The 23317-nt window shown below is 43.6% G+C and overlaps 1 protein-coding gene across 2 annotated transcripts; it reads left to right on the plus strand.

Annotated features, from left to right (window-relative positions):
* The first annotated feature begins 2101 nt into the window (after positions 1–2101).
* tmem128 (transmembrane protein 128) lies at positions 2102–22009 on the plus strand. 2 transcript variants are annotated; one of them, XM_033019390.1, is made up of 5 exons: positions 2102–2252; positions 4856–4997; positions 8029–8190; positions 19373–19482; positions 21546–22009. In XM_033019390.1, the coding sequence occupies exons 1-4, from the start codon at positions 2159–2161 to the stop codon at positions 19470–19472; spliced, it is 498 nt and encodes a 165-aa protein (XP_032875281.1). In that variant the 5' UTR covers positions 2102–2158; the 3' UTR covers positions 19473–19482; positions 21546–22009. The 2 variants fall into 2 exon arrangements, with proteins under 2 accessions (XP_032875281.1, XP_032875290.1); XM_033019399.1 differs by lacking the exon at positions 21546–22009 and adding an exon at positions 21060–21539.
* Positions 22010–23317: the final 1308 nt, after the last annotated feature.

Here is a 23317-nt window from a genome sequence, read left to right on the forward strand (position 1 = left end):
AATTGAATGACACCACCACGGAAAGTATTACCTGTTGTGCAAAACGCAACGTGCTGGGGAACTCTGTATATCAGGCAGAAATGGGCAGGCAATATTTTAGGTCGGGGCTCTTCTTTGGACAGTGGCTTTTCACTGAATTCAGTCCGTCTAAACCTACCTGATCTCCTGGTTACTAAACACCTTGTCTCCCCCTCCCATTCCCACACTGACCTTTCTGTCCTGGGCCTCCACCATTGTCAGGATGACTTCTTTTAGGAAGATGAGGAAAAATATCTTTAGTGAGAGGGTGGAATCTGTGGAATTCTTTACCACGGCTACGGAGGCCAAGTCGGTGGATATATTTAAGGCAGAAATAGACAGGTTCTTGATTAATACAGATATCAGAGGTTATGGGGTTAGGCAGCAGAATGCGGTTAGGAGGGAGAAATAGATCAGCCATGATTGAATGTTGGAGTAGACTTGATGGACCGAATGCCTAATTCTACTCCTATCACTTCTGGCCTTATGAGGATAGGAAAGCTGTCAGCCTTAAACATTCTGCCTATTTAAGACTATAAAATGTATCTGTTCAGGAGCAGTTACGATTGTAATGCAATCCTTGCTCTAGTATTACTCCAGGTGTTTTGACTGCGACTATATGGTTTCAGAATCAGAGACTACACAGGCAAGATATCAATCAATGCAAGCTTTATCGTGGGCAAGGCATCCAGACTTAAAAATGTCTGGTGAACTCCCAGTCAGTGACGGGCATCTCCGTCTCCAGTATGCTTTGTAGTGTACTCTTGGCACTGGTTGAGGCCCTATCTAAGGGTGAAGCCACAACCACCAAGAACCCCCCATGTCTGCATATGGTTGCTTCAGCTTGTTCACTCAAGGTTACTGTTGAATGCTCCCTTTATGCTTGATTAGTACGGGTGGGAGAGTGGGAGAGCCAGTGGGAGAGTCTAGGACTAGAGGTCATAGCCTCAGAATTAAAGGACGTTCCTTTAGGAAGGAGATGAGAAGGCATTTCTTTAGTCACAGGGTGGTGAATCTGTGGAATTCTTTGCCACAGAAGGTTGTGCAGTCCAAGTCAATGGATATTTTTAAGGCAGAGATGGAATGATTCTTGATTAGTATGCGTGTCAGGGGTTATGGGGAGAGGGCAGGAGAATGTTGTTGAGAGGGAGAGATAGATCCAACCTCAACTACCTCCTATGCAGCTCGTTCCATACACCCACTACCCTCTGTGTGGAAACGTTGCTCCTCATGTTCCTATTAAATTCTTCACCTTTCCCCCCCTCTCACCTTGAACCTAAGTCCTCTGGTTCTCGATTACCCTACTCTGGGCGTAAAAGACTTTGTGTACGATGCAGGAGGTTGATCGCCCCGACTGCCGGCAACGGGAGCCAAGATCGCCTTGCTCGAGACTGACTTTGAGCCTCACTGCGGGGCCGTGGGCTTACCATCGGAGCCTGCGAACCCTTGCCTGGGATCGATGCTCCATCGGAGCCTGCGGATTCCAACATCGAGGAATTTGCAGTCTCAGGTAGAGACTGATGTCGGGAAGCAACAAGCCGCAAGAGGTTCGACCAGCCCCGACTGGGGGTATGATCACCCGGCATGGGGAGCTGACATCCCTCTGATGCAGAAGCTTGATCGCCCCGACGCGGAGGGACCGAACGCTGGCTACGGGAACCAAGATCATCCCGTCAACAGAAGGATCGAGGCCCTCGACTGCAGGTGAACAAAGGAAGAGATTGAACTATTTTTTTGTCTTCCATCACAGTGAGGAATGTGGAGGAGTCACTGTGGTGGATGTTTATGTTAAAATGTATTTTGTGTGCTCTGTTGCTGTTTTATTGGTATGACTGTGGCAAATTAAATTCCTCGTATGTTTCAAAACATACTTGGCTAATAAAGTGTGATTATGATTATGACTTTAGAGTTTGGAGCTACAACGTGGAAACAGGCCCTTCGGCCCACCCAGTCCGTGCGGACCATCGATCCGCGCATATTAATACTATCCTACGCACACCACGCACCACGGCGCCCTCCTCCGTGACATCATCGCCCCCCGACGTGGTGACGTGCGGCGACGCGTTCATGCGGCGCCCCCTCTTCTCCGTGACATCATCGCGTCCCGACGTGGTGACGTCGCGTGCCGTGACGCGGCGAGATGGCGGAGGCCGAGGCGCTGCTGCGGCTGCGGAACCGCTTCCGTCACGAGTTTTCGCCGGCCGCCGCCGCGGAGCCGCTGCTCATCCCCGAAGGTGGGCGGCCCGGCCCGGCCCGGCGGGTGGCACGACGCTGAATCACCTCCCCGCTTCCCCCTCTCCTCGTCCCCCCCCCCCAACAATCTCACCCTACCCCCCCCCCCTCTCTCATCCCCACCCCCCCCTCTCTCATCCCCACCCCCCCCTCTCATCCCCACCCCCCCCTCTCTCAGCCCCACCCCCCCCCCCTCTCTCATCCCCACCCCCCTCTCTCATCCCCACCCCCCCTCTCTCACCCCCACCCCCCCTCACTCATCCCCACCCCCCCCTCACTCATCCCCACCCCCCCTCACTCATCCCCACCCCCCCCCTCACTCATCCCCACCCCCCCCCTCTCATCCCCACCCCCCCTCTCTCATTCCCCACCCCCCCCTCTCTCATCCCCACCCCCCTCTCTCATCCCCACCCCCCTCTCTCCCCACCCCCCCTCTCATTCCCCACCCCTCTCATCATCCCCACCCCCCCTCTCTCATCCCCACCCCCCCCTCTCATCCCCACCCCCCCTCTCATCCCACCCACCCCCTCTCATCACCACCCCCCCCTCTCTCATCCCCACCCCCCCTCTCATCCCCACCCCCCCTTTCATCCCCACCCCCCTCTCTCATCCCCACCCCCCCTCTCTCATCCCCACCCCCCCTCTCTCATCCCCACCCCCCCTCTCTCATCCCCACCCCCCCTCTCATCCCCACCCCCCCTCTCATCCACACCCCCCCTCATCCCCACCCCCCCTCTCTCATCCCCACCCCCTCTCTCATCCCCACCCCCCCTCTCTCATCCCCACCCCCCCTCTTTCATCCCACCCCCCCTCTCTCATCCCCACCCCCCCTCTCTCATCCCCACCCCCACCCTCTCATCCCCTCCTCTCTCATCCCCACCCCCCCCTCTCATCCCCACCCCCTCTCATCCCCACCCCCTCTCATCCCCACCCCCTCTCATCCCCACCCCCTCTCACCCCCACCCCCTCTCATCCCCACCCCCTCTCATCCCCACCCCCTCTCATCCCCACCCCCTCTCATCCCCAACCCCCCCCCCCCCTCTCTCATCCCCACCTCTCTCCTAGAAACATAGAAAATAGGTGCAGGAGGAGGCCACTCGGCCATTTGAGCCAGCACCGCCATTAATTGTGGACATGGCTGATCATCCCCAATCAATAATCCGTGCCTGCCTTTTCCCCATATCCCTTCATTCCACTAGGCCCTAGAGATCTATCTAACTCTGGCTTAAATCCATCCAGTGACTTGGCCTCCACTGCCCACCCCCCCTCTCATCCAACCCCCCCACCCCCCCTCATCCACCCTTCACCTCTCATCCTCACCCCCCCCCCTCATCCTCACCCACCCCCCCCCCACTCTTCCTCCCTCACCCCCCATCCTAACCCCCATCCCTCTCTCTCATCCTCCCTCAACCACCTTCCTCCACAACACTGATATTTGCTCTCTTTTCCTCCAAACACACGGACATTGGTTCACCACTCTCCACAAACCCCATGCTCTATACTGCACCCCTTCGACTGGTACCGGCTCATTACTCCCCTACTACGCTGGTATTTCTCTTCATCCCATACCACCTACTGTTTTTACCGACACTGATCCTGGCTCTCTGCTTCGTCCCATCTTCCATACCTGGCCTTATGACAATGAGAAATAGAAGTTTGGGAGGGTGTAGTCAAGTTGATAACTGGTCTTTTACCTCAATATTTTCCTGCAATTACATCTTGATTCCCTGGATATCTAAAATCTCTATTCTCTGTCTTGAATGTACTCAACTTCATGGGTGGTGAATTATGAAGATTTCAATTAAAAGTTGTTTAGCGTCTTTATGTCAAATAGCGATCTTTAAAAGGCCTGTCCCACTTGGTCGACATTTTCGGCGACAGCCTGAAAAGAGGTCGTCGCGGCGTGACATGGGATGACGCATGTAATGATGCGTGGTGTCTCCTTGCCGCTACTGGATTTTGGAATGTTCAAAATCTTTCCGCGAGACCTCCGTGACTTATGTCGTGCGCCCTGTCGCAAGCTGACGTAGGCTTTCCTGCAGGTGACGCCCGGCGACGCATGATGATGCAAGGTCATGACCTCGGTTAATTCATTTTGCGACGGCCCACGTCATCTTGTCCTCAGATGTCGTAGACAATAACGCAGCCTGTTGTATCTTGCCATATCGTGTCGCAGGTTGACTTCAGCTGTAGCTGTTTGATGTCTGCGGTCGTAGGCTGTCGTATGTTGTCACTGTTGATGTCCTGGAAATTGTAACGTCTGCTGACACAGATTGTCGCAGCTTGACGTCAACTGTGTCGTAGCCTATCGTAGATTGTCGTACAACTTGATGCCCGCAGTCGCCGAAAAAATTGCAAAGTGGGACAGGCCCTTTACTATGAGAGTTGATTCTAACACAGATGCAAAATGCTGGAATAACTCAGCATCTGACTGTTCTGAGTCTGAAGAAGGGACTCGACCCGAAATGTCACCTAATCATTTTCTCCAGAGATGCTGCCTGACCCGCTGAGTCACTCCTGCATTTTGTTTCTATCTTCGAAGATGAATGTGTTTTGTCCCTGTACTATTAATCTGCTTTTAACAATATCCTTTGTTGATAAATAGATTTGGAAGATGAAGAAAGGAAGAAAGAAAAACCACTTCCTCGATTTAATATACATTCCATATTTTGGATTTTATCTTCTATTGCAGTGACGTATTATGTTGAATTTTTTTCCACAATTAAAACAGATTATCGAATAGAAGGGTAAATGATTTATTTATTTTCTTTTGGAATTCCTGTTCAATTTAAAAATTCAAAATATAGACTTGAGTTCTATTTTTGTGAAGTCTTCATCTTCTGCAGAAGAATGTGGCAATTAAATATTCTGAACGTATATTGTCTTTCACAGCCTCAGTAATAATAGTACTGCTAGAAGTCATTATATGATCTGTTTGAGAACAAAACCATTATCATGCACTGGATGTGCATGGGCATGTTTTTGAAAGTGTTTCCCATAAAGAATACTTGTCCAAATGATTCTGACAAGTGCCTGCAGTTGTGTGTGGGACTCTTCTCACTTCCATCCAGTGGTCAGGTAGCTTGGGATTTTATTCCAGCAACGCAATGCGCAAACATTGAACCACCAGAGAGTATTTTCAAAGCAAGAGGTTCTCTTCCTTTGGAATCCTCCTGGATCTTTTAATCAAACTTGGCTCAAGTTCAGCAAATGCATTCATTTCAATTCAGTAGCATTCATCAATATTAAACTTTTTAAAAAGCCAGCTCAAACGCTGTGCTATCCTGCTTGCGACATTTCTTTTTGTAGGGGGGTGCGGGTGAATCAGGCCTTTCACTTGATGCCAGTTATAATGGACCTGTGCTCTGTAGAGTCACTACTATCTAGATTTGAGTGAGGTGTTGTATTTTATTTGAGATCTGAAATTAATGCTTAGAAGTTAGGGTATTGACAGGTGTGGATTGATTGCCACTTCAATTAAATTTAATTATATATTTTTTGATCCATTTTTAGTTTTTGTTATATCGTAAGCTGTCGTTCATTGTCACGCTCATCTCCAACATTTGCTGTGTCTTGTCTCAATTCCCACTTTAGAGCTGTACTTAAACACTTAGGCAGGTGTACCAGCACAACATTGAGGTCTGGTGCCTTTAGATGAGCCATTCAAGTTTTGCTTGTATTCTTACATTGATATGGAATATCCTCCATCATTATTTTGAAGAAAATCAAGAAAATGATCCCTAATATCTTAGCTGATTTGACACATCAAATTATTTATCCCCAAAAAAATATCTTGTTACTTTTGCAGAAACTTGGTACAAATGAGCTGACTGAGTGTTCTCAAGTTGTGCAGCTCAGCAATGGGTCACTTGGCTCACCATGCATCTGTTGACGTTTTCTTGCCATTTATACTAATCCCCATTTGCTTGCATTAGGAATGTATCCTTCAATGGCTTGCCTATTTGAGTGCAGTAATTGTATCTGATTCTGCTGCCATCTTTTCTGGCAGTGCATTCCAGATACCAACTACTTTGTGTAAAACCAAAAAACAGATCCCCTGCATTCCCTTTAAAAGTATTACCACTTATCTTAAAGCTCTGCCCTCTTGAAATTGATGCCCCAAGATAGGAAAATAATTTTGTCTATCTTCCTTTTCCATGCCCCTCATAATCTTACATACTTCTCTCAGTTTCTTTCACTCCAGGGAAAATAAACCAGCCTATCCAATTTCACCCATTCATGCAACATTCCAGTGAATTTCCTCTGCATTTCAGTGCAATCATGTCTTTCTCATGGAGTGGTGACCAGAGCTGCGCACAGTCCTGCAAGTGTAGCCCAGCCTGCGTTTTCTAAAGTTGCAGCATAATGTCCCAACTCTTGCTTTCTTTTTGCTCTGAACTACGAGGGCAAGCATTCCATATCTTGCCTTCATCACCCTAGACACTAATGTTGTAATTTTCAGGGAATTATAGTCTTGAACCCCAAGATATTTCTGCTTCACATTCCTTTCTGCAGTACCATTTACTGTAAATGTCAGCCCCATTTGACTTCCAAAAATAAATCTCGCATGACAAAATTAAATTCCATCTCACAATGCTCCACCCAAGTTTCCAACTGATCTGTCTGCTGCTTGTTCTTAAACAACCTATCTCTCAATCCACAACACCCATCAACTGTTAGTTACCTGCAACATTCAAGTTGTTATTATATGTCACAAACAGCAAGCTGACTTCCAATCAGCAAAGTTAGGGGATTGGCAGGTGTGGATTGATTGCCACTCCAATTGTTTAATTCTATATGTTTTGATCCATTTAAAATTTTTGTTACATCGTAAGCTGGCGTTCATTGTCATGCTCATCTCACCAACATTCGCTGTGTCTAGTCTCAAGTTCTACTTTAGAGATGAGCATAAACACCTAGGCAGCATTGAGGGAGTGCAGTAAGAAAGAACTGCAGATGCTGGTAAAATCGAAGGTAGGCACAAAATGCTGGAGTAACTCACCGGGTCAGGCAGCATCTCTGGAGAGAAAGAATGGGTGACATTTCGGGTCGAGATCCGAAACGTCACCCATTCCTTCTCTCCAGAGATGCTGCCTGACCCGCTGAGTTACTCCAGCATTTTGTGTCTACCTTTGAGGGAGTGCAGTCAGGCTCATCACTTCCTACCTTGCTTCCTTGGTCAAATGCCACACTAGTCCATGTAGATAGTGTTGAAGCATTGCCACCTTGTCTTCAATCTCCTTAGTTCACAAAAAACTCACTCAAATTGGCCAGATCGAATTTCCTCTCTAAAGACCAAACTGATTGGCCTCTAAGATTGCTACTTGACCCTAATCGTTCCAACATAATATTTTATTGAAATAAAGGAGTGTTATGGACAATAGAGGTGGTTTACGTCTAGTTCAGTCAGATTATCGTTGGGTGCACCAACTGAATAGGTCAATTCTGCATGGTTTCAGGATTCATCTGCTGTGTTTTCACTAATCAGTAGTTGTTGTGGTGTGGATACAAGTGAATAAAATAAATCACCTTGATTGAGGGTGAACATTATTGTGTGCAAAAAGCTGACATTTCTGAATCTGGAATTGTTAAGGCTAGAGATGTTTATTGCAGCATCTTAATGTTGAAAATTGGTAGAAATTAGTGGAAAAGGAGGATATGGAGCAGGTGGGACATGAAGAGAGCTGATGATGAAAAATTATCACGAGCGATTAGCATGCAATGAATTGTATTTATTTAAAAAAAAATTAAACATCTGTTTCTTTGTTTCTAAAACAGTCGGTGGTTCCTTTTGGGCAGTTCACTACTGATAATTAGCTTGCTCATCGCGATCTACTGCATATTTTACCTGGAGTGGTACAAAGAAATCAAAGAATATGAACAGTATAATCCAACACTGGTTCCTTCAGCTACAGCTGCTTTTATTGCTGCAACAGTGTGGTAAGTTTTGAGTTAGTTTGATTTGCAATAAATATCTGTGCCAAAATTAAGTTGTTGCAATTTGGCAACGTGGGGAGGTTGGAAGAGGGGGGGGGGGGGGACAGGTATTTTGTTTTGTGATCCAAATCCCATTTCACAAGTGTTAATCTGAGTGGAATAATTCAATTACAATATAGATATGATCCTTGTGGTTCAGGTTTTCTTGTTGCCTTTTTGTTTGTTGCAGTTTGGGTGACAAGAGAAATATAGTTTTGCTGTTTCTAAACTAGAATACTGCCTTCATTCTCAAGATTTAGATGTTATTGGTAATTATTGTCCAACTCTATTTGCCGTGAAGTACATTGATGTCATATATTGACCAGGTCTGCTTCCTTGAAGGACTGGTAAATAACCCTACTATTTTAAATTCCAGATAGAAATTAAATTCCCCTAACTAATACGGAGGCCAAACTCTGATCTCTTGAGTAATGATGCAGAACTGCAGTCATTTATCTGCTATTCCAGCATACAACTGATGCTTTACTGTTATTAGAGTAATCCAGTACTTTGTATTGTTCTAAAAAAATCTTGTAATGTTATTTTGCTTATGCAATTTAAATGGTATTGAAAGCTTTTCTGCCTGGTAATACAAGGTGACCATAATAACGCAAAACCAAAGGCTATAGTCCTATCAAAAAACAATCAAAATCCATCGGATATCAACGTTGCTGAAGTAGTGGTTAGTGTTGTGCAGTTCAAAAGCATGATGAATTCGAAGCTGTTCTTGAACCTGGTGGTCATGGTTTTTAAGCTCCTGTACCCTTTTTCCCGATGCTGGTAGCGAAATGAGAGCGTGGCCAGGGTGGAGTGTGTCTTTGATGTTGACTGCCTGTTTGCAGCCTTGCCTTCTATAAATCCCTTCGATGGTGGGCAGGTCAGTACCTGTGATGAACCGGGCAATGTCCACCACTTTATGTAGCCTCTTTTGTTCCTGGATGTTCGAATTACTGAACAAAACCATGAAACTAGCCAGTTTGCTCTCCACTGTATACCTGTAGAAGTTTGATAGAATATTTGCAACATACAGAATCTCCTCATTCTTTGAAGGAGGTAAAGGTGTTGTTGAGCTTATTTTGTGTTAGGCCCAAAAGATATCTACAGAAATGTGCAAGCCCAGGAACATCTTTGTTAACTCTCCCCACCATCGTCCTGTCGATGAAGACAGGTTCATGAATCCCTGGATTTCCCTTCTTGAAGTCAACAATTATCAACTTTTGCTAATGTGGAGAGCTATATTGAGGGGGGAACCTTAGTGAAACATACCAATTAGTGAAAGGTTTGGATAGAGTGGAAATGGAGAGGATATTTCCATTAGTGGGAGAGTCTAGGACTAGAGGTCATAGCCTCAGAATTAAAGGACGTTCTATTAGGAAGATGAGAAGGAATTTCTTTAGTCACAGGGTGGTGAATCTGTGGAATTCTTTGCCACAGAAGACTGTGGAGGCCGTCAATAGATATTTTTAAAGTAGAGATAGATAGATTCTTGATTAATACGGGTATCAGGGGTTATGGGCAGGAGAATGGGATTAAGAGGGAGAGATGCTCAGCTATGATTGAATGGCGGGATAGACTTGATGGGCCGAATGGCCTAATTCTGCTCCTATTACTTATGACCTTATTCTTGTTCTGGCATCCTTCAATCAGATTATCAATCTCTCCCCTGTACCCTGACTCGTTGTTCCCCGTTATTCATCCAACAGCAGTTGAATCATTGGTGAAGAGAGAGTAGAGCAGGGGACTGAGCACACAGCCTTGTGGTGCTCCTGTGCTGGAGGTTATCAAGGAGGAAGTGTTGCCAATTCATACTGATTATGGTCTGCCGAATAGGAAGTCGAGGATCCAACTGCACAGGGATGAGCAGAGACCCGGTTCTGAGTTTGATAAATTGGGTGGTGTTGAGTTAGACACAAATTGCTAGGGTAACTTAGCGGGTCAGGCAGCATCGCTGGAGAAAAGGAATAAGTGACATTTCGGTTCGAAACCCTTCTTCAGACTGGTGTGGAGTCTGGTAGTGTGTCCAGGTCTTTATTAAGGTAGAAGTCGTAACCAATTCTCATACCACATCATCACCATTGTGATTAGTGCCACCAGTCAGTAGTCATTGAGGCGTGCCATCTTACTCAGGACAGCTTCTTCCCCTCTGTTATCAAGCTCCTGAACGGTACTTCCATGAGCTACGGTCTGTCCGATTCGCCTCTATCCCATTGTGAACATATACTTTGTTTATGGAACTGATGCTCCACAATGCTGAGAACTATTCTGCACTCTATCTTCCCCTTTGCTCTATCTCTTGTACTAGAGGTTGACCTGATTATATTTATACGCTGTATGATCATGCCGGATAGGATGGAAAACAAAGCTTTTCATTGTACCTAGTTACACATGACAATAAACCTAAACCCACTCTTCTTCGGCTCCAGAATTATTCATGTCCTTTTAGAGCCGGTAGGGATCTTGTACCTTCGTAACGATGATCTGGGAGTGATGCATTGCTGTCACTTGAGCTAGTGCTGGTCCTCAGTAGATTGCAAACCTCCTGGTTCATTTAAGGCTTCTGGTTAAGGAACATTCAGATGGTCTTGATTGATGTGCGCTCCTCCATACATTTCCTTACAAAATCAGTAACAACCATATTTATTTAAGTCCTTTGCTAAGTCCTTAAACATTGGCAAGCAACCGTGAAGTCATTCCTCTGCCTCTCCTCTCCAACTCTGGTGCAATCCTCATTGCTGGAGCTGTGCTCTTCAGTCACTGTCTATATGCATGTGGATGGAACTCAGCTAGGTGCTGCCATTTGCCAAAGTGTTCGGGATCTTTGATGGTGGTAGTTCGGAACTGACTAGTTCGGAGGCTGTTATGGGGAGAGATGGACATAGAAACATAGAAAATAGGTACAGAAGTAGACCATTTGGTCCTTCAAACCGGCACCACCAGTCAAAATGATCATGGCTGATCATCCTAAATCAGTACCCCCTTCCTGCTTTCTCACCATATTCCTTGAGCCCAAAGAGCTATATCTAACTCTCTTGAAAACATCCAGTGAATTGGCATCCATTGCCTCCAGTGGCAGAATTCCACAGATTCACAACTCTCAGGATATGCCATTGGTGTTTGTGATCATGGCATGTAACTCCTCCATGCTAGCTGAACGTCTGCCTTTAGGGGGATGCGGAAGTACGGATGTTAATTCCCCGGGGGGGAGGGGAGGTTGGGTTGGAAGGAATTGTAATTCACTGCTAGATCTTTCAGTTGTGGGGAGCAGGCGTTGGAAAGACCGCTACATCTGTGCACCACAAAGAGTGTACCATGAAACAGTTGTCACTGCCACCTTTTCCTTTTTCCAATGATGCAGTTCAGTCCATGCGATGGGTCGTGTAACCATCAGGCTGGGGGTGAGCCACATCTCTGCTAAACCGTGCACAGCATTCCCCAATGTCCCTACGGTAAAGCTCTCTTGCCCTCAAGTCCACAATCTTATTTTCTAGGGACTGAACAATGGGCAGTAAAATGCTGAGGAGGGGGCTCATAGCCCGATAAGCAAGGTGGATATTCTGACAAGCAGATGGTTGGAACAAAGGCCAGAGATAAGCACAATACGTGTGAGATGGATTTATCCAGCTGCAACATGACTTCCTATCTTTTATTCTCAATGCTGTGACTGATGAAGTCATGCTTGCTGGATTATTTCATTACCACCCTATCCGCTTGTGTTGCCACTTCTAGCGAGCTATGCACTTGCACCCCCAAAATCCTTCTGTACATTAATGCTCCCAAGGGTCCTTTCATTTATTGCATGCTTTCTTCTTGCATTTGACCTTTCAATTGCAACAGCTCCACACTTATCTGATTTATAATTCCTTTCTCATTTCATTGTTTATCATGATTCTTTTGAGGGAAGTGTGTAAACCTCTGACAATTTGTTGAATTTTGTGTGTTAACCCAGACTGCCAGACTTTTTATATTTTCAATTCTATCACTGTTCTCAGTTTCATGTTACTTGCAGATTACAAAATTCTGCTTCAAAATTCAAATCAATGGATATCAGAAATAGCACAGATTCTAGAAATGAATCCTGGAGAATATCATTTCCTTTTCCAGTTGGAGGGAGTTATGCAATCTCATGATTAAGGTACATTTTATTTGCAATGTACAGTGCCCTCCATAATGTTTGGGACAAAGACCCATCATTTATTTATTTGCCTCTACTCCACAATTTGAGATTTGTAATAGAAAAAATCACATGTGGATAAAGTGCACATTTTATTAAAGGCCATTTTTATACATTTTGGTTTCACCATGTAGAAATTACAGCAGTGTTTATACATAGTCCCCCCCCCCCCCCCCATTTCAGGGCACCATAATGTTTGGGACACAGCAATGTCACGGAAATGAAAGTTGCCATGTTTAGTATTTTGTTGCATATCTTTTGCATGCAATGACTGCTTGAAGTCTGATTCATGGACATCACCAGTTGCCAGGCCTGTATTGCAGCCATCTTTAGCTAATGCTTGTTTTGGGGGCTAGTCCCCTTCAGTTTTCTCTTCAGCATATAAAAGGCATGCTCAATTGGGTTCAGATCAGGTGAATCACTTGGCCCCTCAAGAATTGACCATTTTTTAGCTTTGAAAAACTCCTTTGTTGCTTTAGCAGTATGTTTGCGATCATTGTCTTGCTGTAGAATGAACTGCCGGCCAATGAGTTTTGAGGCATTTGAACTTGAGCAGAGAGAATGTGCACGCGGCAGCCTCGCCAGCAGTCTGTCCGTCATTTCACCCTTTTGTTATTTTTTAGTGTGTTAAAAGTATGTTTTATAAGGTTGACAAAAGTGCTGGAGAAACTCAGCGGGTGCAGCAGCATGCTCCAACACTTTTGTCTACCTTCGATTTTCCAGCATCTGCAGTTCCTTCTTAAACAAATGTTTTATACGGTTTCTTAGTCTTTCTTACATGGGGGCCTGGAGGAAGAGGGGAATCCGTTTTCTCAGTCACTTCCTGGTCGGAGATGTGTCTTTTCTCTGAGTCACATCTTCGGTCTCCCCTAGGCCTACCATCTGGATTGGTACCAACCTTTCCTACCGGAGACTGGCCAGAGCTTCAGCAGCGGTGCAGCACTGAATTCCATCGCGGAGCGGGACAATGCCTTACCGGGGATCGCCGTGTGGAGCTCTGGAGTGTTGGGCCTGCTGTTTAACACCGTGGAGCTGTGGTTCACGGAGCTTCTAGCCCCGGGCGGCGCTGATTCGAACATCGCGGAGTCCTGGGATCCTTTGGCGAGGGTCACCAGCGTTGAATCTCCGCCCAGCTCGGCCTGTGGACTTCGGGAGCCGCGGTCTACGGTAAGAAGTGGCCGATTCGGAAACTCCAAGCCGCTGAGAGTGTTCTTCCGTTCCGACACCGGAGCTCTGATCATCCCGCGAGAGGGCCTGAACATTGCGCCGTCCGTAGCGGCAACTGCGGAGAGCTGAAAGGCCCCGACCACGGGTGAACAGAGAGGAAGATGACTGAACTTTATTGCCTTCCCTCACAGTTGGAAACGTTGTGGTGGATGTTTATGTTAAATCCTATTGTGTATTGTAGCAAAATTTTGAGATTTTAAAAATCAAGTCTTTAATTTATCCCATCAGATAAAGCATAAAAAGAAGTTTAATTTGACACCTAATTCACTTTCATATCTTCAGTATTAAAAATGTTATGGCCATTTTCATACTCGGAAATTGGCATCTTGTTCCCTATTGCTTTTTCATTGACTTAACACAAAAGCTGTGATCGAGAACATTTAAAGGCCGATAACTTTCTTAACATTTAAGAGAACTGAAATAAATTTTCAGTTATTATAGATTGAAGCATTCTGAAACAAATATGAAACAATCTTACTTAGATGACTTGAAATTAAAGCATATAGTTAGTTAGTTACCTAATTATAGCTAATTACAAAATTCAATTACTAGATCTAAACATCTATCCATTTCTTAAGAATAGATTAACATTTTTAAATAGCCTAAGTGTCCAAATAACATTCACACAAGAATTCAGAATATAACATAATTTTTAAATCTCATTGTCATGGGTTTATAGGCCAAATGGAAGGAATTTAATGTTTAATACCTGTAAATTAATGGCCATTTAAATCAGCTTGCGAGTGTGATTTTCTGGAACGGGACCATTTGGAACGTTCAGAAGCGGTGAATTTATACCCCCATATCTGCAGCAAATACACTGCCGGTTCTTCGGGGGGGGGGGGGGGAATCACTGTTTCGCAACTTAAACTGTGAATTAAATACATCTTAAGAAACACTTTTATACATAAAAATAAACTACTTTCTTTTACCTGGTCCTCCATAAAATCCGTCCCAGTTGTCGGCATTGACGGCTTCAGAAGCTGCTTTTAAAATCATTCCAGCGATTAACTTGTCGGGTGAATTTTTTTTTAAAAACACACAGAACGGCCGTAGGAACGATTCTTTAGCAAAATCTTGCACTCCAACAAATATAATTCAGGACCAGGTCGGGAAAAAACCCCGTTTTAACCCCGCCCCCCTCAAACGCGCCAAAATCGCGCACACGGCCAGTGGCAGAATTACAGCGCTGCTGAAGGTAAGTTTTGTAACATACCTATGTATTGTGTTCTTTTTATTCGTATGGCTGTATGGTAACTCAAATCTCACTGTACCAATTGGTGCATGTGACAATAAATGTAATTTGAACATGTCTATATAGTTCAGAATTCATTATGCTACTACCATCAGCATTTGTATCATCAATGAAGATAGGTGAGCCAGTACCTTCAGCAGCCATACATGCCCAGGCCATAACACCCCCACCACCGTGTTTCACAGATGAGGTGGTATGCTTTGGATCGTCCCCTCCCCTCCAAGGTACTGGTTCTTGCCATCATTCTGATATAAGTTGATCTTCGTCTCATCTGTCCACAAGACCTTTTTCCAGAACTGTAGTTACTGTTTTAAATACTTCTTGGCAAACTGTAACCCGGTATCCTGTTTTTGCAGCTCACCAGTGGTTTGCATCTTGCAGTGTAACATAGAAACATAGAAATTAGGTGCAGGAGTAGGCCATTCGGCCCTTCGAGCCTGCACCGCCATTCAATATGATCATGGCTGATCATCCAACTCAGTATCCCGTACCTGCCTTCTCTCCATACCCTCTGATCCCCTTAGCCACAAGGGCCACATCTAACTCCCTCTTAAATATAGCCAATGAACTGGCCTCGACTACCCTCTGTGGCAGAGAGTTCCAGAGATTCACCACTCTCTGTGTGAAAAAAGTTCTTCTCACCTCGGTTTTAAAGGATTTCCCCCTTATCCTTAAGCTGTGACCCCTTGTCCTGGACTTCCCCAACATCGGGAGCAATCTTCCTGCATCTAGCCTGTCCAACCCCTTAAGAATTTTATAAGTTTCTATAAAATCCCCTCTCAATCTCCTAAATTCTAGAGAGTATAAACCAAGTCTATCCAGTCTTTCTTCATAAGACAGTCCTGACATCCCAGGAATCAGTCTGGTGAACCTTCTCTGCACTCCCTCTAGGGCAATAATGTCCTTCCTCAGATTTGGAGACCAAAACTGTACGCAATACTCCAGGTGTGGTCTCACCAAGACCCTGTACAGCTGCAGTAGAACCTCCCTGCTCCTATACTCAAATCCTTTTGCTATGAAAGCTAACATACCATTCGCTTCTTCACTGCCTGCTGCACCTGCATGCCTACTTTCAATGACTGGTGTGCCATGACACCCAGGTCTCGCTGCATCTCCCCTTTTCCTAGTCGGCCACCATTTAGATAATAGTCTGCTTTCCTGTTTTTGCCACCAAAATGGATGACCTCACATTTATCCACATTATACTGCATCTGCCAAACATTTGCCCACTCACCCAGCCTATCCAAGTCACCTTGCAGTCTCCTAGCATCCTCCTCACAGCTAACACTGCCCCCCAGCTTAGTGTCATCCGTAAACTTGGAGATATTGCCTTCAATTCCCTCATCCAGATCATTAATATATATTGTAAATAGCTGGGGTCCCAGCACTGAGCCTTGCGATACCCCACTAGTCACTGCCTGTCATTGTGAATAGGACCCGTTTACTCCTACTCTTTGATTCCTGTTTGCCAGCCAGTTCTCTATCCGCATCAATACTGAACCCCCAATGCCGTGTGCTTTAAGTTTGTATACTAATCTCTTATGTGGGACCTTGTCGAAAGCCTTCTGGAAGTCCAGATACACCACATCCACTGGTTCTCCCCTATCCACGCTACTAGTTACATCCTCGAAAAATTCTATAAGATTCGTCAGACATGATTTACCTTTTGTAAATCCATGCTGACTTTGTCCAATGATTTCACCACTTTCCAAATGTGCTGCTATCCCATCTTTAATAACTGACTCTAGCAGTTTCCCCACTACTGATGTTAGACTAACTGGTCTGTAATTCCCCGTTTTCTCTCTCCCTCCCTTCTTAAAAAGTGGGGTTACGTTTGCTACCCGCCAATCCTCAGGAACTACTCCAGAATCTAAAGAGTGTAGCCTCTGTAATCTGTTCATGAAGTCTTCTGAGGACAGTGGTCATTGACAAATCCACACCTGACTCCTGAAGAGTGTTTCTGATCTGTCGGACAGGTGTTTGGGGATTTTTCTTTATTATAGAGAGAATATACATCAATGATTTGGATGAAGGGATTCAAAGTAACATTAGCAAATTTGCAGATGACACAAAGCTGGGTGGCAGTGTGAACTGTGAGGAGGATGCAATGAGAATGCAGGGTGACTTGCACAGATTGGGGGAGTGGGCAGATGCATGGCAGATGAAGTTTAATGCGGATAAATGTGAGGTTGTCCACTTTGGTAGCAAAAACAGGAAGGCAGATTACTATCTAAATGGCGTCGTTGGGAAAAGGGAAAGTACAGCGGGATCTGGGGGTCCTTGTACATCAGTCTATGAAAGTAAGCATGCAGGTACAGCAGGCAGTGATGAAAGGAAATGGCATGTTGGCCTTTATAACAAGAGGAGTCGAGTATAGGAACAAAGAGGTCCTTCTGCAGTTGTACAGAGCCCTAGTGAGACCACACCTGGAGTATTGTGTGCAGTTTTGGTCCCCTAATTTAAGGAAGGACATTCTTGCTATTGAGGGAGTGCAGCGTAGGTTTACAAGGTTAATTCCCGGGATGGCGGGACTGTCATATGCTGAGAGAATGAAGCAGCTGGGCTTGTACACTCTGGAATTTAGAAGGATGAGAGGGAATCTTATTGAAACGTATAAGATTGTTAAGGGCTTGGACACGCTGGAGACAGGAAACATGTTCCCGATGTTGGGGGAGTCCAGAACCAGGGGCCACAGTTTAAGAATAAGGAGTAAACCATTTAGAACGGAGACGAGGAAACACTTTTTCTCACAGACAGTTGTGAGTGTGTGGAATTCTCTGCCTCAGAGGGCGGTGGAGGCAGGTTCTCTGGATGCTTTCATGAGAGAGCTGAATAGGGCTCTTGAAAATAGCGGAGTCGGGATATGTGGAAAAGACAGGAACGGGGTACTGATTGGGAATGATCAGCCATGATCACTGAATGGCGGTGCTAGCTCGAAGGGCCGAATGGCCTACTCCTGCACCTATTGTCTATTGTCTATAATTCTTCTGTCATCAGCTGTGGAGGTCTTCCTTGGCCTGCCTGTCCCTTTGCGATTAGTAAAGGGCCTGTCCGACTTGGCCGTCATTTGCTCCTCATTTACGCGTCATATGTAAAATAGGTCGACGCATCGTGATGCGCGACGTCGCTCGCATATCACGCGTTAGCACAGCCGTCTGGTGCGCGTGACATCATTAGAATACCCTGCGGCGCGCGGCGACGCATGGTTATGGATGTCGACGCACGGTGACGTAACCATGCGTCGCCACGCGATACACGTGAGACGTCAGGACGCCAGTGTGCGACGCCAATGCGTCAGCTTGCGTACGCGATAGTCACGCAGGTGGCGCGTGAGGATTTCGTTACACTATGAAATCCTGGAGCTCCGCTCGATACCGCGTGCCACCGCATGCGATTCCACGCCTCACCATGCGCAATGCGTGCGTCACCCACGCGCACCCCAAACGTCACGACACGTCGACCTATGTTACATATAACGCGTAAATGAGGCGCATATGACGGCCAAGTGGGACAGGCCCTTAAGGTCACCAGTGCTCTCTTTCTTCTTAATGATGTTTCAAACAGTTAATTTTGGTAAGCCTAAGTTTTGGCTGATGTCTCTAACAGTTTAATACCTGTTTCTCAGTCTCATAATGGTTTCTTTGACTTTCATTGGCACAACTTTGGTTCTCATGTTGATAAACAGCAATAAAAGTTTCCAAAGGTGATGGAAAGACTGGAGGAAAGACTAGGTGCTGAGAGCTGTCTTATACCTGCATGAAGGAGGCAATTAAACACACCTGAGCAATTACAAACAGCTGTGAAGCCATGTGTCCCAAACATTATGGTGCCCTGAAATGGGGGGACTCTTTATAAACACAGTTGTAATTTCTACATGCTGGAACCAAAATGTATAAAATGGCCTTATTAAAATCTGACAATGTGCACTTTAACCACATGTGATTTTTTTCTATTACAAATCTCACATTGTGGAGTAGAGGCAAATAAATAAATGATGGGCCATTGTCCCAAACATTATGAAGGGCACTGTATGTTATGATAACAAAGTAAAGAGGGCACCAACAATTGTTATCAAATTAAAAATACAACCAAATGTAACAAATCATCGAATCTTGGCTAATTTTGATATCAAATCAAGTGAGATTTGGTGGGTATATATTTCTGGCACGAATTACTCTTAAGTGAGCAGTTTTTCCCCATATCAAAAATAATTTGCAAGAATATCATATGGTTGTATGCTTTTGTTAACATTTTGTCATTGGACTAGCCATACTATACCCCAGTCTGAAATGTGAATTGTTACATAGATGCGTGATCTTGGATTGAATATGGTTTAATTCTGTATTAGTTTTTCAATCTATTCTACCTGTCATAACATACCATGGATTTAAACTGCAAATACATTTAAGGACTGAAATGAGATTATGTTCACACAATTTGGACACTCAGCAAATCTACAAACTATTTTCTGAAAGTATGTTTTATTTTTACAGTTTCAACATTGCGCTGTGGCCAGTGTGGTCTTTCTTTACTCCTTTTGTTCTTTTCACTCAATTTATGGGTGTTGTAATGTTTGTATCACTTCTGGGGTAATGATCTGCAGGTAAGATTCTAATATTACTAATTCTGACCGTTTATATTTATTGATACGTTTTAGCACTAGATTTTTGTTTTTATAAATTATAAATTTGAAAACTGATGCAACTATTGATACTGAATCTCATTTGTGGTAAGGTCATAAGTGATAGGAGTAGGATTAGGCCATTCGTCCCATCAAGTCTACTCCGCCATTCAATCATAGGCAATCTATCTCTCCCTCCCATTCTCCTGCCTTCTCCCCATAACTTCTGACACCTGTACTAATCAAAAATCTATCTTATCTCTGCCTTAAAAATATCCACTGACTTGGCCTCTACAGCCTTCTGTGGTAAAGATTTCCACAGATTCACCACCCTCTGACTGAAGACATTTCCCCTCTCCTTCCTAAAAGAACATCCTTTAATTCTGACGCTATCACCTCCAGTCCTAGACTCTCCTACTAATGGAAACATCCTTTCCGCATCCACTCTATCCAAGCCTTTCATTATTCTGTTTGTTTCAATGAGGTCCTCCAAGGATGGTACTGCATTTGTTCCCGGTATTTGGGGTCTAGGTAGATGGGGATTTACTTCAGACATCCATGACTCTTGCTTTAGTTCCCTAGCAGTAATCACAGCTGGAGAGGGCAAATCTATTGACTGCGAGGCAAGGATGGGAAACAATTAAATGACGGATAATTGAATAGTTTGATGGCCAGAGTCCATTGATGAATGAATACTTCTTAATCGTAGGCACGTTTTAATACCTAGAAATATTTAGTTTAATTAAAGAATGGTTTTGGAATCCAATAAAGCTTACTTGCCTACTGGAAATTTTTCTAAAGATCATTGAATGCTGTATTGATTACATTTTTATGTTTTAAATGAAATATATTGGTTTTAATTTCAATCCTTTGCAGTTTATTTCTAACTTCCCCGATTGAAATTAAATTAATTGTCCACATCTTCTGACATTCCTATTATTGCGTAAAATAAAACATCAATGAATTAGGTAGCTTGTAGGACTACAAGGCAATTCAATTTAATCTGCTAAAAAATTCTTCTAAACAAGCCTTCTAAACTATTTCAAAAAATAAATTTATCAGTATCTTGAATTTTGTGTGCCATATGCATCTTTTTGCCTGTTATTTAATCACATGGTCATATTTCCACTTTGTCAATTCTTGCATCTAGCAAGAGTAGATCAGTTGATTGTCCAAATAGTTAGCTGCTTAGAGTACAAGAGCAGACCACCAGTCCGTGTGCCATTTACGGCTCTCTCATCTCATCCCCAGGAAGTGCAAAAAATTGATCATGATCATCAGATGTTTTAACTCTTAAGTGTTTCATCAACTCTGCTTCTGATTTGCTTTATATGTCCATAACCATTATTAACTTTTCTAAATTAGAAGGTAACCTTTCAAATATAATCGATCAGTGAACAGTTTTACATTCTCATTTAAGTAAGAGTAGAGAAAATAAATGTAATTATAGTCCTAGCATAGGCACTATGATTGTCCAGTTATATAATGGGTAGGTATTTCAAATATACATGTAGGTCATAATTATATCATTAAGTATTTTTCATTTTCTCTCATTTCAGAGCTCAGTTTGGTCTATCCTGCAAATAAAGATAGTCTTTCATGAAACTGAGGTTGCCAAGTTCAGTGAATTTCACTTGCATTAAGATAAATTATGTTCAAGTGGTTATTTTATCTTGATCTATAATTTGGTTTGTGCAACAAGACTATTTTGATAAAAGCTAAAGAATATCACTATGTATCACTGTAAATAGTATAATTAAAGAATTTAATAAAATTGGCAAAACCATGAACAGATGTCTTCAAACACAACTGTGGATCTTCCAAAAATTAAGGGTTAGGCAGCAACGGAAATTTGCAAGTATCTTTGTCGGCCATTGTCATAAGATCTAAATGAGCCATTATCTTACTTGTTCACTACTTTCATTGTACACTCCTTTTAATAATGGCAATCCAAAACATGAAGAAATGTAACCTGATAGCACTGTTCCTCGAATGCCCTTTTCATTAACCACTGAGTACTTTGTATCTGTTCTTTATTTTTGTAGATGAATGCATCCAAGGCTGTTTGTAAATAAAGAACCGGGTTTTGAAGTTGTCCCTTCGGAAATGCTGTACCAACTTGGAAGGAAACAAAATGGCAGAGAAAATCGGTGCTTCTATTGTGTGTTGCCTAACTTTTTTTTTAATTCTCTACAATTTGAAGATGTTTTCAATGCATCATGAGATTGTAGTAACTCGAGTTAATTCCACAAACTCTATTTGTTTCTATTGTGTGTTTGAGTACTATTGTAACAAAGCTTTCAATTTACAAAGCATTTCTAACTCTCTATTTAATACCTCTGGATCGTATGCACAAAGTAAATGAAATTACACTTTCTCATTTAAAACAGGGTTATTAATTGTACATTCTGCAGGTTTAAAAGATTAACGATTGCCTTCAATGGCCATTTTTTCTTTGCGCGTTATTGCATATTGTGGCCAAATAAATAAATGCACTTATAGTAAATAACGGTAATGCTGTGTGCTCATTATTTAAATACCTTGAATCTTGTATTTAAGAATTCTATTTCACCCAAAGGAGAGATACAATCCATGTATCCAACAGTGATAGATCTTCATGGTGTAAAACCTCTGCTTAACAGCCAGATCTCTTGTACTTATGATAATCTGTATCCAAGCATTGGTCTGAAGAAGGGTCTCGACCCAAAACGTCACCCATTCCTTCTCTCCAGAGATGCTGCCTGTCCCGCTGAGTTTCTCCAGCATTTTGTGTCTTATCTTCAGTTTAAACCAGCATTTGCAGTTCCTTCTTACACATTAGTTCAACCAACTTTGAATATCAGTACTCTTTTCAAACATCTTTGCAGTAACATACATAACGTCTTGTATTACAGAAGCTAACTGGCAAATAAAAGTATTCTGCAGTTCAATGTGTTTAATGGACAGCTGACAAGAAATTTACTTTTGAGCTAATGTCAATAGTGGGTCTATTTCTGACTGGGTATTTGAATCTAAAGTCAGAATGGCACGGCATAACTTGATCATGCCTCTCTTTGTTCATCTAGACATACTAAAAATCTGCCAATGACCCAGCTTCAACTACTCCCTCAGGCATGTCATTCCACATAATTGCCACCCTCAGGGTGAAGGTCTTCCTCATATCCCTTCAACTCTTCTCTTTTACCCTAAATCTGCATCCTCTAGTTTGATCTGAAATGGAGAAAAGCTTCTTGCAGTATACCCTGTTATACAACTCAATTTTACATACCTTAAATCATCGCCCCTCTTAATTGCCTCGCCTCTGGAGAGAACAGACATAGCTAGTCCATAGCTCTTAAATGAATTGATCCATCCCAGGCAACCGCATGGTAAATCTCTACATTCTTCAGTGTTATCACATCCTATTGGTGACCAGAACTGCGCGCAGTATTCCAGCTAAGGTTTGACCAAAATTTCAAGCAGTTGGAGTAAAATCTGAATAATCAAGACCACTATCTAGTATGCCTTCTTAACCAGGTTAGCGACCTGTGTTGCCACTTTCGAGGATCTAGGGAGGTTTTCTTGGGTCCCGTTATTCCTCAATAATTCCTAAGGTCCTACCATTTATGGTGCATGTCCTTTCCTCAATACTGTTCCCAAAATACATCTCTATTCATTTACCTGGATTAAACTTCACCTGCCATTTTTCAGCCCTTTTACCAATTGTTGATGACCTCTCTTTCTTTTGAAGTGTTTCTGTACATTTTGTACACTTGGTGAGTCTCCACTATCATTAGTTTTCTGTACTTGTCACACGTTTAGTTTAGAGATACAGCGT

Source organism: Amblyraja radiata, chromosome 1 (genome assembly GCF_010909765.2).
Source record: "Amblyraja radiata isolate CabotCenter1 chromosome 1, sAmbRad1.1.pri, whole genome shotgun sequence".
Classification (NCBI taxonomy): domain Eukaryota; kingdom Metazoa; phylum Chordata; class Chondrichthyes; order Rajiformes; family Rajidae; genus Amblyraja; species Amblyraja radiata.

Coding starts and splice junctions, on each gene's coding strand:
- tmem128 (XM_033019390.1), top strand. CDS start 2,159: ATGGCGGAGGCCGAGGCGCTGCTGCGGCTGCGGAACCGCTTCCGTCAC. Junction 2,253..4,855: donor GCCGCTGCTCATCCCCGAAG/GTGGGCGGCCCG, acceptor GTTGATAAATAG/ATTTGGAAGATGAAGAAAGG. Junction 8,191..19,372: donor TTTATTGCTGCAACAGTGTG/GTAAGTTTTGAG, acceptor TTATTTTTACAG/TTTCAACATTGCGCTGTGGC.